General features: G+C 41.4%; 1 protein-coding gene across 2 annotated transcripts; it reads left to right on the forward strand.

Moving 5' to 3' along the window:
• The first annotated feature begins 267 nt into the window (after window positions 1-267).
• TRNT1 (tRNA nucleotidyl transferase 1) lies at window positions 268-12,977 on the forward strand. 2 transcript variants are annotated; one of them, XM_060766313.2, is made up of 8 exons: window positions 268-343; window positions 2,818-2,977; window positions 6,260-6,453; window positions 9,298-9,436; window positions 10,648-10,774; window positions 11,103-11,296; window positions 12,038-12,291; window positions 12,557-12,977. In XM_060766313.2, the coding sequence occupies exons 2-8, from the start codon at window positions 2,818-2,820 to the stop codon at window positions 12,803-12,805; spliced, it is 1,317 nt and encodes a 438-aa protein (XP_060622296.2). In that variant the 5' UTR covers window positions 268-343; the 3' UTR covers window positions 12,806-12,977. The 2 variants fall into 2 exon arrangements, with proteins under 2 accessions (XP_060622296.2, XP_067319578.1); XM_067463477.1 differs by lacking the exon at window positions 268-343 and adding an exon at window positions 2,584-2,673.
• The last annotated feature ends 320 nt before the right edge of the window (window positions 12,978-13,297 follow it).

Below are 13,297 nucleotides of genomic sequence, written 5' to 3' on the forward strand. Positions count from 1 at the left end.
TGTAGACGGAGCCTTGGTCACATTTTATCAGATTGGCCTGCACTGATGAACCGAATCCCCACACCGAGGGACCTCCATGCACTCTCAAGCCTGCAGGGAAGCACCACCAAAACATTGGGGGTACATCTATAGGGTGGAATGAATGGCAGCCTGACACCACGCCACTCCGACCCCGACAGCAGCCCCGCTGCAATGAAAGCGGGAAGGGGAAAGAGCAGGAAGGAGGAGCAAAGAGGAAAAGGAAGAAGAAGAGGAGGAGGAGGAGCCCTTTGCACGGGGACTGCCTCTTCCGGCCTGAACGCAAAACTCCGGAGACGGAAAAAGCCGGCCGAGGGAACCCCGGGTGAGGCGCAGATGGCTTCCCTCCCTCTCTCCTTATTTTCTTCCCGCCCTCCCCTCCCCTCCTTCCTTCTCTCCCTCCATCCCTTCTTGCTTGTATCCTTCTCTCCCCGCTTCCTCCCTTGGCCCCCTCCTCCCTCCCACCCACCCCCCCTCCTGCTTCCTTCCTTCTTTTCTTCCTTCTCTCCCTCCCCCCCCTTCCTTTCCTTCCTCCTTGCTTCCCGGCTTCCTTCTTTTCTTGTCTCCCTCCTTCCTTCCCTTCCTCTCTCTCCCATTTCCCCTCAGTTCCAGCCTCTTCCTTCCTCCTTCCCTTCCTCCCTCTCTTCCTTGTTTTCTTCTCTCCCTCCTTCCTTCCTCTCTCTCTCTCTCCCTCCCTCCCTCTTCCTTCCAACTTTCCTTCCTCCCTCCCTCCCTCCCTCTCTTCCTTCCTTCCTTTCTTCTCTCTCTCCCCCTCTAGTCCTCCATCCCTTCTTGCATCTCTCCCTCCTTCCTTCCTGCTTCCTTCCTTCCTTCTTTTCTTCCTTCTCTCCCTCCCCTTCCTTTCCTCCCCCTTGCTTCCCGCCTTCCTTCTTGTCTTCTCTCCCTCCTTCCTGCCTTTCCTCTCTCGCTCTCCCTTCCTCCCTCGCTCTCCCTCCTTTCCTTCCTCCCTCCCTCCCTCTCTTCCTTCCTTCCTTCCTTCCTTCCTTCTCTCTCTCTCCCTCTAGTCCTCCATCCCTTCTTGCATCTCTCCCTCCTTCCTTCCTGCTTCCTTCCTTCCTTATCTCCCTCCCCTTCCTTTCCTCCCCCTTGCTTCCCGCCTTCCTTATTTTCTTCTCTCCCTCCTTCCTGCCTTTCCTCTCTCGCTCTCCTTTCCTCCCTCCCTCTTCCTTCCTCTTTTCCTTCCTCCCTCCCTCTCTTGCTTCCTTTCTTCTCTCCTTCCCTCCAGCCCTCCATCACTTCTTGCTTCTCTTCCTCCTCCCTTGGGCCTTCCTTCCCTTCTCCCTCCCTCCTGCTTTCTTCTTTACTTGTTTTCTTCCTTCTCTCCCTCCTTCCTTCCTCCTCCTTTCCTTTCTTCCATTCTCCTCTTCCTCCTTGCTCCTCCCCTTCCTTTCCAGCTTCCCCAACCCACACCCCTTCCCCTCTCCTCTCTGCAAGTCTGCCTTTGGGGATTTTGGGGCTATTGATCCTGAAGGAGTTGATTTTGGGAGGCTGGTTCAGATACTTGATTGCATTCTTTGGGAGGTGGGAATGAATACAAGCTGAGTATCCCTTATCCACAAATGGAAAATTCTCCAAAACTGCCCACCTAGGGGAACTGAGACAGTGGGAGCATCTACACCAGGCATGGGCAAACTTTGACCTTCCAGAGGTTTTGGACTTCAACTCCCACAATTCCTACCAGCTGTTAGGAATTGTGGAAGTAGAAGTCCAAAACACCTGGAGGGCCGAAGTTTGATCTACATGCTTGATCTACATTGTCATCTGACATCATGTTTCAGTGCCATGGCTCATTTCTTGGGATTGTGGGAGTTGTAGTTTGGTGAGGCACCAGCACTGTGACAGAGAAGGCGAAAGACCTTGTACAATTACAACTCCCAGAATTAAGCCATGGCAGTTGAAGTGATTTCAAACTGCATGGCACCGGGATTGTGGCGCAGCTGGCTGAGTGTCAGCTGCATTTAAGATCACTCTGACCAAAAGGTCATGAGTTCGAAGCCAGCCCGGGTTGGAGTGGGTTTCCAAACAATTGTGCAGCCTGTTGTCGACCTTTGCAACCCGAAAGACAGTTGCATCTGTCAAGTAGGAAAATTAGGTACCACTTTAAAGTGTGGGGAGGCTAAATTAACTGATTTATGAGGCCATAAAGAAGACTCCAGCAAAGCATTCCAGCGGAGAAGCATGCGGGGAATGCGGAAGTGCTTCATCAGCGTCGCAGATGGACGATGAAAGCGACAGCTCCCCTGGCAGCCAGAAAAAGTTAAATAGCCTCTGTGTATGTCTGTATATGTTTGTATGTCAAAAATTGGCATTGAATGTTTGCCATATATGTGTACACTGTAATCCGCCCTGAGTCCCCTGTGGGGTGAGAAGGGCGGAATATAAAAGCTGTAAATAAATAAATAGATGCACCAAGACGATGGTTTGCGTGAGTGATCCTTCATGACAGAGGAAAGCTGAAACAGAGGCTTCCTGAGTTGTAATCCACCTGATGTAAATAACATGGCTATTCTCTTTAGGTGTAATGGACACCTGGAAAATATACTCACCAATTTTAAATCTGTCTCATCACTTCTGTGGCTCAGTGATCTTCCGATTTCTTCTGAAATCGTGGCGTGCCTTGGTCCCTAGCCCACAGTGAGTTGGACGTTTCTATGTACCCATTACAGAAATCATAGTAACCTTGTATTTCTAGTGGCCTGAGATTATGAGAAAAAAATAATAAGAACAAATAAATAAATAACAACATGACATTTTGTTCACCTCTGCCCTTTTCCTCAGATGTGGAGCCACCTCTTTGGCCTGGGCTGCAAGGCAGTTCTCCCTCTCTCCTCCCGCAGCAGAGCAGGACTTACAATCTTGTGGCAACATTTAAGTACAATGAAGGTGGAATCGCCTGAATTCCAGTCCCTCTTCACACCAGGACTCAAAAGTGTGGCAGGTATGAAGCGCTTTGTTTTCTGAGGAGGTTTAGAACAGGCATTTGACTTCGACTCCCACAATTCCTAACAGCTGGTAGGAATCATACCTGGTTTAGAACCTTAAAACTACCCATTGAGAGCAGCAAGGAACATTTACGAGGGTTGAATGAAAAGTAATGCCTCCACCTTCGTAACTCTTCAACAGATGGCAGTACTGGCATGCTGCAGGTACTGGTTTGTTCAATAGACTCTCCTCTACAGTTCCATTTTGGCAGGAAGCCTTAGCATCGAACGGTTGTATTGTTAAAGTGTGAAGTATGGAATCCTGCGCAGACGGTCAGTCAATGTGACTTAAGCAACATACAGTCATTGAATTATTGACAGCAGAAGGTATCACCCCAAAGGAGATTCATCTGAGAATGCAAGCTGTTTATGATGATGGTATTGATGTGAGTACAGTGCGTCATTGGGCAAGTAAGTTTAAAGATGTTGAGGTGACACCTTCTGCTGTCAAGAATTCAATGACTGCAGGTTGCTTAAGTCGCATTGACTGACCGTCTGTGCAGGGTTTCATACTTCGCACTTTAACAACACAACCGTTCAATGCTAAGGCTTCCTGCCAAAATGGAACTGTAGAGGAGAGTCTACTGAACAAGCCAGTACCTGCCGCATATCAGTACTGCCATCTGTTGAGGAGTTACGAAGGTGGAGGCATTACTTTTTATTCAACCCTCATACAAGGAATATGAAAGTGCAAGATTCATGGGTAGCTATGTTTGCTCCTTCCTTTGCTTCCTTCCACAGTAAAATCCACTAAACAGAATACCTTTACTGGGTCAGGTAAAATGGCTTTTTCATGAGAAAAGATATTAAAAATTAAATGGTACCAGAAGTAACATCTGAGGCAGATTGTCTGACACAACCGCTTTTCTTCTCTTGTATGCTTTCTACCATCTTTGCCTCATAAGAAGCTAATTAAACTTAGAAAACTTGCATGATGTACTTTTTGTATATTAGTTGGCCTAATACAGGAATCACTTTACCTTTATTGGATTTTGGATTTTTTGTTTGTTTTGCTGTGTGATCAACATGGCTACCCTAGATATGTTTCCTGGGTTTGAATTGTGCTGCAGCAGGGAAAACTTCAGAGATAAAATACAGGCAGTCCCCGAGTTACAAACATACAATTTAAAAATGACTCATAGTATTACACCCTCAACCCTTGATCTCCATGCATGCTTTCTCTTCTGTACCTCAGTTAAAAACAATAATTATCTTTCCACAATTTGACATCAGAACCAGCAAATTCTGGTTTGATTAAATCTCTATGCTATATATGGATTATCTATCAAGATCAAACAATTTGGAGAACTGGAAACTCTGATATCTGAAGATACCCAATACTACAATATATTAATTACCTTTGGTAATATGCCCCAGGGCTCTATTTTCCTTTAACATTGTTGACTACTGTTTTAAATAGAACTTAGTGTGGTTTAGCATATTGCAAGACACTTGAAATTACTTGTACACGCAATCCCTGAGTTATAAAATCTGATTTACAAACTATTCATAGTTAAGAACAGGGGTGAGACAACAGGAAGTGAGAGAAATCTACCCCTCGAAAGGGAAATTCACTCCTGAAATAGTTATTATCATGGGGGAAAGGTATCTCCACTGAAGTTTTATTGCCAATCCTTGTTTCCACATCAAGCCAATTTTTTCAAAATCTGAATGTCACAGGCACAGAAAGTGAGGTGACATCTTCTGAACAGGGGCACAGACAGCAAAACAAACACCACAGGGAGTTAACCCTCCCCTGTGCCATCCAAACCTAAAAGATATATAGAATCATAGTTGGAAGAGAACTCGTGGGACATCCAGTCCAGTATAGTCTCACTTATCCAACATAAATGGGCCGTCAGAACATTGGATAAGCGAAAATGTTGGATAATAAAGAGGGATTAAGGTAAAGCCTATTAAATATCAAATTACATTATGATTTTACAAATTAACAGAGAAAGCTGTTCAATACACGAGATGTTGTGTAGTAATCACTGTATATACGAATTTAGCACCAAAACATTGCAATGTATTGAAACATCTCTGGATCTGGACGGGAAGCAGACTGCGTTGGATAATACAGAACGTTGGATAAGTGAAGGTTGGATAAGTGAGACTCTACTGTACAAATATATGGCTGGCGCTACACTTGAAAATATACCTGTTCCTACTTACACACAAATTCAACTTACCAAACCTAGAGAATCTATCTTGTTTGTAACTTAAGGACTGCCTGTACTTAGTCTTGTTGGATGAGGATGCTTCAGTATGAATGGGAAATTATTTACTCCTCACTTCCTTGGCACTATAGTAAGTATCAATGGGTCATTTGCAGCTGAGTAAAGTATTGTTGGTTTTGAAGAGTCATGTCAATGTGTTCATGAACTCTGGGTTTGTCTGATGAGTTAAATATTATCCTATTCTTCATCTCACCCAAGAGATACTGTGTTATTACCTGTGTTGCATATTTTGTCCCCTGAGAAGAAATAGAGCTTTCTGTATTAAAATGAAATGTCAAAAAGCATGGTCTGAAATGCAAAGGTGCAGCTTTGTCATCCCAAACTTGAATGCATCTTATGAAAACAGGTTTAATCTACTTAATTATTAGTGCCAAGATGTAACTAGTCATGAACAGCCATGAGATCTCTGCAGATATATGTCTCCCATATGATGCGAGTTTAGGATTAAATGTCATCAAAATAAATGGGACATTTAGGTGAATATGGTGTATTAACCACATGGGGGAAATATAAACTGAATGTATAATAAATATGAAAGTGCATCATATAGTTATCAAGGGCAGTCTAGGTTATTTTGTTGTAGTTCACCCACCTAGTCAGAAATATCAAGAGTTAGCCAAGTTACTTTGGCACATGGTACAGAAAATTCTACAACTGCCTCTTGCCATCCCTGGCAGGAAAAATACAATCATGACAAGTTAAATTGCTAACAACTTCTCCCTCTGTCATGACTCCCACAATCTGCTGCTAGAGGCTGTTTCCTCACTGCATCCAAAGATAGGGTTGGTACTGTCTGCCATGATGCAGTTTTTTCCCATCTTGACTTGTTTCATTTATTAATTGCCCTAGTAAAACTCAATTAACTGTAAAGGGTTTCTCAAGTTGCTCCTGACACGACCAAAACTTTAAAGGGACAGAAGAGGTTTATGTGTTTGGATAATTACAGACCATGTAAGAATTTGTGTTATAACTTATTTTTCCACTGCTCCCTTCTACCAGAACTGTTTGACAGAACAAATTATGAACTCCGAATAGCCGGAGGTGCTGTGAGGGACTTACTCAGTGGCATGAAGCCACAAGACGTTGACTTCGCCACCACTGCCACACCTACTCAGATGAAGGAGATGTTCCAGGCTGCGGGTGTCCGTATGATCAACAATCGAGGGGAAAAACATGGAACCATCACTGCCAGGGTAAAGATATATACAACTTTTTGAAACTTAGAAGGTGTCCCAAACAGAATTTTGTGTTTCTGTATGTTTGAGGATCTGTACTTCAGGAGGCTTCTGCATGTTATTCTTTGTTATGTTTTATTTGGTTATGTTTTTATCTGATTGTTATGCTTTGCTGTGTTTTATTTTATTTTAATCATTTTTTGTTTTGTTTTTAATGGATTGTTTTGCTTTGATGTTCTGTGGACATTTTGTCCTAAGTGTAATCCGCCCTGAGTCCCTTCGTGAAGATGGAGGCTGAGTACAAAATTATTATTATTACTATTATTACTATTATTATGTGTTCCCTTGTCATGACAGAATCCATTGTCTGGGAAAGTTTCTGCCAAAAAATCTAAAGCAGCTTCCCTAAATAAAGATATATTGAACTACAGGTGTCTGAGATTCTCTGGCATGGCCGCTCGATTGGTCTGACCCATTTGCTACCCACCTTCGATGGTGCTGCCCTATCTCCTTCACCTACCGTTAAGAGCTTGGGTGTCGTTTTGGATTCGCAGCTGACAATGGAAGCTCAGGTCGCTGCTGCCAGCAAACAGGCCTTTTTCCATCTACGACAAGCGAGGCAATTGGCACCCTACCTATCTGATGAGGCTCTGGCAACAGTCATCCATGCCTCGGCCACATCTAGGCTGGACTATTGCAACGCCCTGTATGTTGGCCTTCCGATGTCTACGACCCGAAAGCTCCATATTGTTCAAAATGCGGCAGCCAGACTACTCACAAGAACACCCATGAAATGCCATATAACACCAGTGTTGCAGCATTTGCATTGGTTTCCAACTGATTACTGTGGTCTACATAAGATGCTAGTTCTGACCTTTAAAATTCTTTACGGCCAGGGTCCATCGTATCTTAGGGACCATCTCTCATTCTCCCATCATTGGAGGTCGCATCGACCATCCCAACGTGACTTACTTTATATACCGGGTCCTAGAGAAGTGCACTTGGAAAGGACCAGACGCAGAGCTTTTTCTATTTCTGCCCCTGCCTTGTGGAATTCCTTGCCACCGTATATGAGAGCCCGTTCGTGAGTTAGGGCCTTTTACCCTAGCGCTTAAGACCTGGCTTTTTACTAGAGCTTTTGATCTTTGTTACTTTTATCAATATCTGTATGTATGTATTTTTATCCTTTACAATTTTAGCTTGTAAATCGCCTAGAGCATCTTGGATGGAGGGCGATTAATAAGTAATTAAATGATGATGATGATTTATTCCTTAGCCAGCAGGGCCACTATGATACTGAGTTGAAGACGATGGATATGTTTTCCAAAACATCTTGAGGATGTTGGTTTGTGGGAGTGTTGGCCTTGATCAGTTCTTGCTAACCTTGGATCTCCAGATAATGTGGGATTCCCAATGATAAGGGAACCTAAGAAATGTAGTCCAATAGACTCTGGGAACTCGGGGCCCATCTATACAGCCCTATATCCCAGAATATCAAGGCAGAAAATCCCACATTATCTGAGTGTGGACTCAGATAACCCAGCTCAAAGCAGATATTGTGGGATTTTGTGCCTTGATATTCTTGGATATAGGGCTGCGTGGAAGGGCCCTCTGTTGTTGAGAAGATGAGCAATGAAGGAGGGAAGTCAGGAAGTGACCATAAGGCTTAAATGAGTGGAACCTTGTTGAAGAAAATAATTGGCCAAAATATGGTGATTGTTGTGTTCTCCTCATAATTTCAAGTTAAATTAAACATTTGCAAAACATGCTTCCAAAATATCTTGACACTCAGCTTGAACACCAGAAAATGATACAAAGAATCAGTGTGACACACATAGTTTGGAAATAGTGGTTACTTTTCTTTGGTTCGTTGCATGGTTGTCATATCTCTTTGTTGATCCATTGTTGACATTGCATGTTTTTATAAGAATTCCATATAAAGCTGGCTTAAATGCTTGTTTGGGGTGGATCCCTGGGCCATCAAGCCAGAGTCCATATAGCACTGTGTTGTTAAAAGCACTGCTGTGTTCAGTATGCTGCCAAACTCCATTCATGAATTTTAGGGCCATATAACATAGCCATATAACCCGCAATATTTGTGGACCGGATTCTCTGAGTCCACACTGTCATATATTCCAGTTCAAAGTAGTTATTGTGGGATTTTATTCAGCTGTGTGGAAGGGGCCTTAAAGGGTTTTTTTTAAAAGTCTCTCATAGATGAGATATGTTTAGCAGCATGCATCTGCAGCAGATCTGTGGCCAGTGATTTACTCCTTGACTCTCAGAGGCAGGCCGCCTGCTCCTTGCATCAGAATGCTATAGATATATTCTGCCAAGCACAAGATAAGTGCATTTATGCTGTAGCGCATACTACTTTGATTGCAGGATGTGTTAGACTGCAATTCCTGTCATCTCTGGGGACTGTCCTCATGGGGTGATAGGAGTTGTAATTTAACACATCTGGATGAAGCCACGGTAGGGAAGGCTGTGTTTTCCTACATGTTTTTCATACAACTATGGCACACTTGTTAAGAACATTAATCATCACTGACCAAGAGAAAGGAATAGATTTGTAGTGAGGCATCAAAGAGTGAAAAAAAAGTGATTGGTTTAGAGACCAAAGTGGGAAACTCACAGCACTTCTAAGAAATTTGTCCCCTGTTTAACAACAAGGGAAGAAGAGAGGCTGGAAAAATTCTTCCCTCACAGTGTCACAAAGTGGTATGTATGTGTGTATGCATTAATGGTCTATATTCTAGCATGATATACATATATTTGTTTCCTTTCCATTTGGGAAGAGATGCTTCCCCTCACCCCCCCCCCCCCAAAATTGGATTAAGACCTTTCAAAATTCTCTTACAGCTTCATGAGCAGAACTTTGAAATTACCACACTTCGGATTGACCTAATTACTGATGGGAGGCATGCAGAAGTGGAATTCACGACTGATTGGGAAAAAGATGCTGAGAGGAGAGATCTCACAATTAATTCTATGTTCTTAGGTAACCATCTCCTAAATTAGCAATGGCAATTCTGGTTTTTGTGAATTCTAAATCTCTTTATCATTATTTCCTGTGAAAATTTCCCCATGATCAGCTATGTGGGAAATGGGCTTGGGTTGAAATCAAGTGATATATCTTTCTTTCATCTTTTGAAAAACCATTCTGGCTATTCTCTTATCTAATTAGTACTGAATGATTATGATTGTGCTGTTTGTTTAATCTGATTCTAAGAGATTTATATTTGTCATATTTTTAGATCTTTACATGTTTTTGGTCTTCTTACCTTTTGCTAACAACTGTGAATGTGGTTTGTTTAGACTTACTTCATTGATTTTGTTGAGTAATTCTTGCAGTCCGTCTCAGTTGTCAGCTAGTACAGAATGAATATCTCTCACCTGAAATGCTTGGGACAGAAGAGCTTTGGTTTCCGATTTTTTAAATAATAAAACATTTTGGAATGCCTGTATTTACATATATATGCATAATGAGATATCTTGCAGATGAAACCCAAAATTCATTTATATTTCATATACACCTTACACACATAGCTTAAAGGAAATTTTAGTCACAATATTTTAAATAATTTTGTGCATGAAACAAAGTTTGTGTACATTGTACCATCAAAAAGCAAAGGTGTAACTATCTCAGTCATCTATATGAACAGTGTTGGATTTTGGAAATCAAGGTAAGTGATGCTCAGCCTGTAACAGCATATAATGTACATGCTGCCAGTAGTAACCCTTTCCATTAATATCAATTTACTCTGAGAGCTACACATGATGAAATCATGCCCATAAAATGGCTCTTCACAGGGGGTGGTATTTTCAAGGAGGTCTTCTTTGCAACAAGTTCATGATGAGACAGATGGCTCCTTAGATGGCCAGAGGTCATGCCATTTACAACTTCAGACGTTGAAAACCATGAGATTTAAATTTCTTGTATCTTGAAGTGGCTCAGATAGTGTACTTTCATTTGCTTTGTTCAAATGCTAAAGTTAAGTGTAGTATGCCCTTTTAAAATGACCTTCTGGGGGCCCTTCCACACAGCTTTATAACCCAGAATATCAAGGCAGAAAAGCCCACAATATCTGCTTTATAACTGAGTCCACACTGCCATTTATTACAATTCCAAGCAGAAAATACGGAATTTTATTCAGCTTTGTGGAAGGGGCCTGAATTGTTTTTGTTGACGTTTCTGTATTTGTTTTGTAGGCTTGGATGGCACACTTTATGACTTTTTCAATGGCTATGATGATTTAAAAAACAAAAAAGTCCGATTTGTTGGACATGCGAACCAGAGAATACAAGAAGATTACTTAAGAATTCTGCGATATTTCAGGTAGCATTTTTCTGTTTCTAATGGATATTTCAGGTAGCAGTTTTCTGGATATGATCTGACACCACATGGACTGACTGCTACATGATTTACTAATAGCCCTGTTTCCTCATTCACCATTGTGGTGTTTTTGCACTCATGCACAGTGTATTCAAACGCAGTACCCAAGCTGCTCTGCCTTATTCTTTACATGTTGATCAGTATTCATTTGCAGCACTTGCATATCAAAAATCTGCATTTTCAGAATGAGAGCAGCTAGTCTTCCAAAGTGCCTTTGCTACCTTTAAAAAGACATATTTCTTCTAACTACTGAGTTATTTTCTTCTCTTAGATTTTATGGCAGGATTGCAGAAAAGCCTGGTGACCACGAACCCAAAACTCTGGAAGCCATCAAAGCAAATGCCAAAGGCCTGGCTGGGATATCAGGCGAGAGGATTTGGATGGAAATGAAGAAGATCCTTGTTGGGAATCATGCAAATCATCTCATTCGCCTAATGTATGAACTCGATGTAGCCAACTACATAGGTAAAGTGCAGTGAGTCTACAGAGCAATGTAGAACATTGTAGAACAGTGTAGAACATTTGTGATAGGAAGTACTATTGTTTCAGGGGCAAATCCTACAGTAAGTAGTTATGTGCTTCATTTAAAAAATGGGTGTGAGCCACTAATAATTGCATGAGCTTGGGTTTTGAGGGCTTGCATGAGCTTAGGTTTTGCTCACTGGAATTCACTGCTTGGAAACTCATTAGTTTGGTTTATGGATGGTATTGATATAGTTCTGCCAGTATTTGCTCTGCTCCTAGTTCTGGGGCAAGATGTCCATTATGGGTTTGCAGTCAAAATGCTACTTCTGTGATCCTGTTAGTTGTTGTAGTTTTGTGACAACTCACAGCACAATACTGTTAGTAAGTGTGTAGGGCCAGAAAATGTGGCTAACTCTCTATTAGATCCCAAACTTTAATTGTCCATGTGTTTTGAACTTCAGTTCCCAGAAGCTCAAGGCCACCTGGCTAGCAGTCAATACTTTTGGGATCTGGAGCCAAAAACATCTGGAGAAACAAAGTTTGGAACCCCTGTCTTGATATTATTTGTCTGTTACGTCCATTGTTTATAGAGTTAATGGACATTGATGTCTAATATTACCTCGAGGGCTACATGTTTATTGATACATTACATCTAGCCATTTGAGGGTTTTTTTTTAAAAAAAAAAAAACAAACAAAAAAAAACACTGTTCTCATGTTCCTTTTTTGTGTGTGTCCCTCAGGATTGCCTGTTAATGGGAACTTACAGGAATTTGACACAGTCTGTAAAAATGTTCAGAATCTCTTTCCAAAACCAATGACAGTTCTAACATCACTGTTAAAGGTCCCGGATGACATCTCAAAACTGGATTTAAGGCTGAAAATTTCAAAAGACGAAAAAAACCTTGGCCTGTTTTTACTGAAGCACAGGAGAGACTTGGTCAAAGCTATTGATACTACAGAACCACTTAAGCCATATCAAGACTTCATTATAGATGTAAGTGTGATCCTGCACCATTGCTTCAGATTAAATGTTTCACCACAATTCTTCCACCAGAGACTTCTGGATAATTCCTGATTTTTGTTCAGCTTTTTATTATACTTGCTTTTGGCTGTCTTTGACATTCTTATTGGGGCATTAGACTTGCAGTTTTACTTGGATGTTTGCATTATTATTATTATTATTATTATTATTATTATTATGTGCATAAATTTCTCAAATTGTTATGTGTTTTTATTTTTTGTTTTGTTTTTTTCTTAAGTCGAGGGAAGTTGATGCAACATCCAGAATCTGTGAGCTTCTAAAGTATCAAGGGGAGGAAGGTCTTCTGAATGAAATGCAACAGTGGTCTGTCCCTACTTTTCCTGTGAGTGGCCACGACATTAGAAGAACAGGGATTTCATCCGGGAAAGAAATTGGTGTCCTGTTGCAGGAGCTACGGGATCAGTGGAAAAAGAGTGGATACAGAATGGAGAAAGAAGAACTCTTAAGCTATGTAAAGAAGGCATAAAGCAAAGAGAAGGTTTAACATGTAAAATAGTGAGTGAAACTGTATCTGATTCCATGTGTAAATAGTTTATCTTCTTGCTCAGAATGGCACTTTCTTCCAAGATCTCTTGAAGCAATCTGAACTTTGTGTGGTTTTTTTACAAAAGAAAATATATAAAATATTTTGCAAGCGATTTTTTTTTGTGTATTTGTTATGTGTGGTTATATTTTCTATGAACTGCTGAAGATATACTCTGAAGTTAAATCCAAGATATGTTGGCATAGTCACACACTCAGATCTTTTTTATTGTGGCGGGACACATTCCAACATTTTTTAGAAAACAACCTTTTATCTTGTTGCCTAAAATCTCATGGGAGATTCAGTGTAATTTTGATTGAGTTCACCTGGGATGCATAGCAAGAGAAATATGGAGCAAACACAGATTTAGGATGCCAGCTTGAAGTTCAGAATAGTTCTAAAATGAATGAGTGAAGCATCAGTAGAAATCGGCAC

Source organism: Anolis sagrei, chromosome 2 (genome assembly GCF_037176765.1).
Source record: "Anolis sagrei isolate rAnoSag1 chromosome 2, rAnoSag1.mat, whole genome shotgun sequence".
NCBI classification, from domain to species: Eukaryota; Metazoa; Chordata; class Lepidosauria; order Squamata; family Dactyloidae; genus Anolis; species Anolis sagrei.